Below are 2,596 nucleotides of genomic sequence, written 5' to 3' on the forward strand. Positions count from 1 at the left end.
TTCCCCAAAATCTGGTTTTATTGATCTGGGTTCTGTATTTTATGATTTAATACAAATTTATAATCAAAAATGGTGTCTAATTAAATTCATTAATAAAACTTTAACAATTTAATTTTTATTTTAAATACAATAGAAATATAGCAATTAATTTACAATGAACCATTGCATTTTTATTTTTTGTCAAATAAGATGCTACACAACAGAACTGTGTCATTTAAAACATGGATGAAAACATTTCTTGGCTGTATGATATTCCTTAAAAATAATAATATTGTTTCTACTTTTAGAAGTACATTTTAGTATACAATAGTAATAATATATTTACTTTAGTCTACTTTTTATCCTAACATATACTTTTATTTGGTCATGAAGATCTTTGAGTTTCTGTGTGCATATAATATGATGGTAGTTTTTCTCATATGAAATGATGTAAAGCTGCTGAAGTGACTCTCAGAGCAGCTCTGGAGATGAAGTGCATGTGTTCATGTCCTCATATATTGAGACGCAGATGCTTGTGCATCAGACGAAACCGTGCCATTCTTTCACACATATCACACATGCAATGACTGGCTCTTGTTGTGTTTATTTGAGTAAAAACGAGCAGAACCTATCATCTTTATTAACATATTTTATCATGATCTCGATAAGATGTAATTTATCACCCCAGCCCTATAAGAAAGTCAACAATTATTGGTGCTGACATGCGCTTCATTCATTTTGTTCGAGGTATGAAGAGGCTCTTACCGATGTATTTGCTCCACTCCGGGTCCAGATCGGCCTGATTGGCCAGGCAGCCCTTCATCACATTCAGACAGTAGTTGTTGCAGGGCTTCAGCGTGAACAAACCCTGACAGTACGAGCAGTAGAGCATTTTAGTGAAGCCGCTGATGCACGCAGAGCTCATGGTGACCTGCGGACAGAAGATGACACACGCAGTTCATTTGATGCATATGGATGGAAATCATACTGTCATGCTGAAATACATTAGTGAAAAATCTCATGCAAGTTTGTTCATGCGAGTTTCTCAAATTGCACAAGAAAATGATACTTTTGAGAACATGCTGAGGGGTATATTCTATAACTAAAACAAAAACTTAAAACAGAATTAATTGAAATTAACTTATTAAGATGATTCATTCTGATATTTAGACAACGTTTTAACAAAATTATGAGACATAAACACACACAAATTGGATCCAAACATCCAATGTCTCAATGCAGTTGATAAGGTGAAATACATTAGTGAAAAATGTCAAGTTGCTCATGCAAGTTCCTCAAATTTCACATGAAAATCATACTTTTGATAACCAAAATAAATTATAAATGTACTGTATAAGTTAAAACCAAATGAATTATTATTAAGATGATTAATTCTGGTATTTAGACAACTTTCTAACCAAATTTTGAGGCAGCAAAGAAATAAACACACATATTGGGTCCAAACATCCAGGATTCAAAATGTAATTTAAAACAGGAAACAAACAGAACATTTTAGGTCTCTGATAAATGCAAAATACATAAAGTTATGACATAAAATGAAGAAGACATATTTCGGATTCTGCACTATTTTTAGGTCACAATCAAATGTAACTTAAACTTCATTGGCATTTTTAACAAGAACACTATTTTTCTTGTTATGACAACCCCAAAAATATATGTGTGGGTAGAAATTCTTAAAAATAAAAAGTAAGTAAATGGAAGTATATTCTGAAATTAATTTTATTTTTACATTATCTGTTTTCATTTTAGATTTAGATTTAGTAAATTTGTTGTGTCATTTTTATTTTTATGTCTATAGATTTCTTACGTTTTAGTTATTTAATTTTATTATAACTTATAATGAGAAAATGAGAATTGTCGCCTTTTGCAACTTTAAATAAACACACACAAAAAACAGGTAATGAAATGTTTTTATGGTTTTAGTTTTAGTTCATGATAATAACCCTGTAGCTTTGCAGTATAAATTAATTACCATGCATTTTTGTTATGAGCAGCTCAGACATTCTGCCTAACATCTCATTTTTGTTCTTCAGATATGAAATAAAGTCATGCGTTTGAAAAATGAGGGTGAGTAAATCAGGCCATTAAAACACTGAACAACTTTCTCCATTTGAGCTCGCACACAACGCTGTGCATTTAGAGCAGTGACCTTCAACTGAGTCAAGAAGAAGCTGCTAATCCGAAAACCAACAAGAGCTGTAAATGCAGAAGCCCATTTTCCTTCCTATGATTCAGTACTGTGTATCAGCATGAGATGGTAGAGCAGGAGATCTATAATATATAGAGAAATCTCATTTTTTATAAATCATAGTTGTAAAAGTCATCAGTCTCTCCAGGTACATTAGAGCTCCTTCTGAGAAACCGACGAGCTAAACCAGTTAAACACCAGCTTTTCCAGGCCAAGGGAACAGCTAAATTATCTTAAATCAGGTAAGACCAGCAAACTAGCAGTCTGGTTTAATGTATTTCTAAAGGACGGCTTTAGAGCGATACAATAGGGCTCAATGACTTCCCACAATGTGGAAAATGTGAATGGAATCCAGTCATAATGGAATGTACAGTATTACACAATTCAACTGATGAATGGGAAATAAAA

General features: G+C 32.5%; 1 protein-coding gene across 1 annotated transcript in view; it reads right to left on the bottom strand.

The window, feature by feature from the left end:
* Positions 1-2,596, bottom strand: part of LOC107722113 (glypican-6-like) — a 56,830-nt gene that overhangs the window by 37,648 nt on the left and 16,586 nt on the right. The window contains exon 4 of the mRNA XM_016530340.1: positions 745-910. Coding sequence (XP_016385826.1) covers positions 745-910 — 166 coding nt within the window. The remainder of the gene's footprint in view (positions 1-744; positions 911-2,596) is intronic.

Source organism: Sinocyclocheilus rhinocerous, unplaced genomic scaffold, assembly GCF_001515625.1.
Source record: "Sinocyclocheilus rhinocerous isolate Xijiao unplaced genomic scaffold, SAMN03320098_v1.1 scaffold5016, whole genome shotgun sequence".
In the NCBI taxonomy this organism is placed as follows: domain Eukaryota; kingdom Metazoa; phylum Chordata; class Actinopteri; order Cypriniformes; family Cyprinidae; genus Sinocyclocheilus; species Sinocyclocheilus rhinocerous.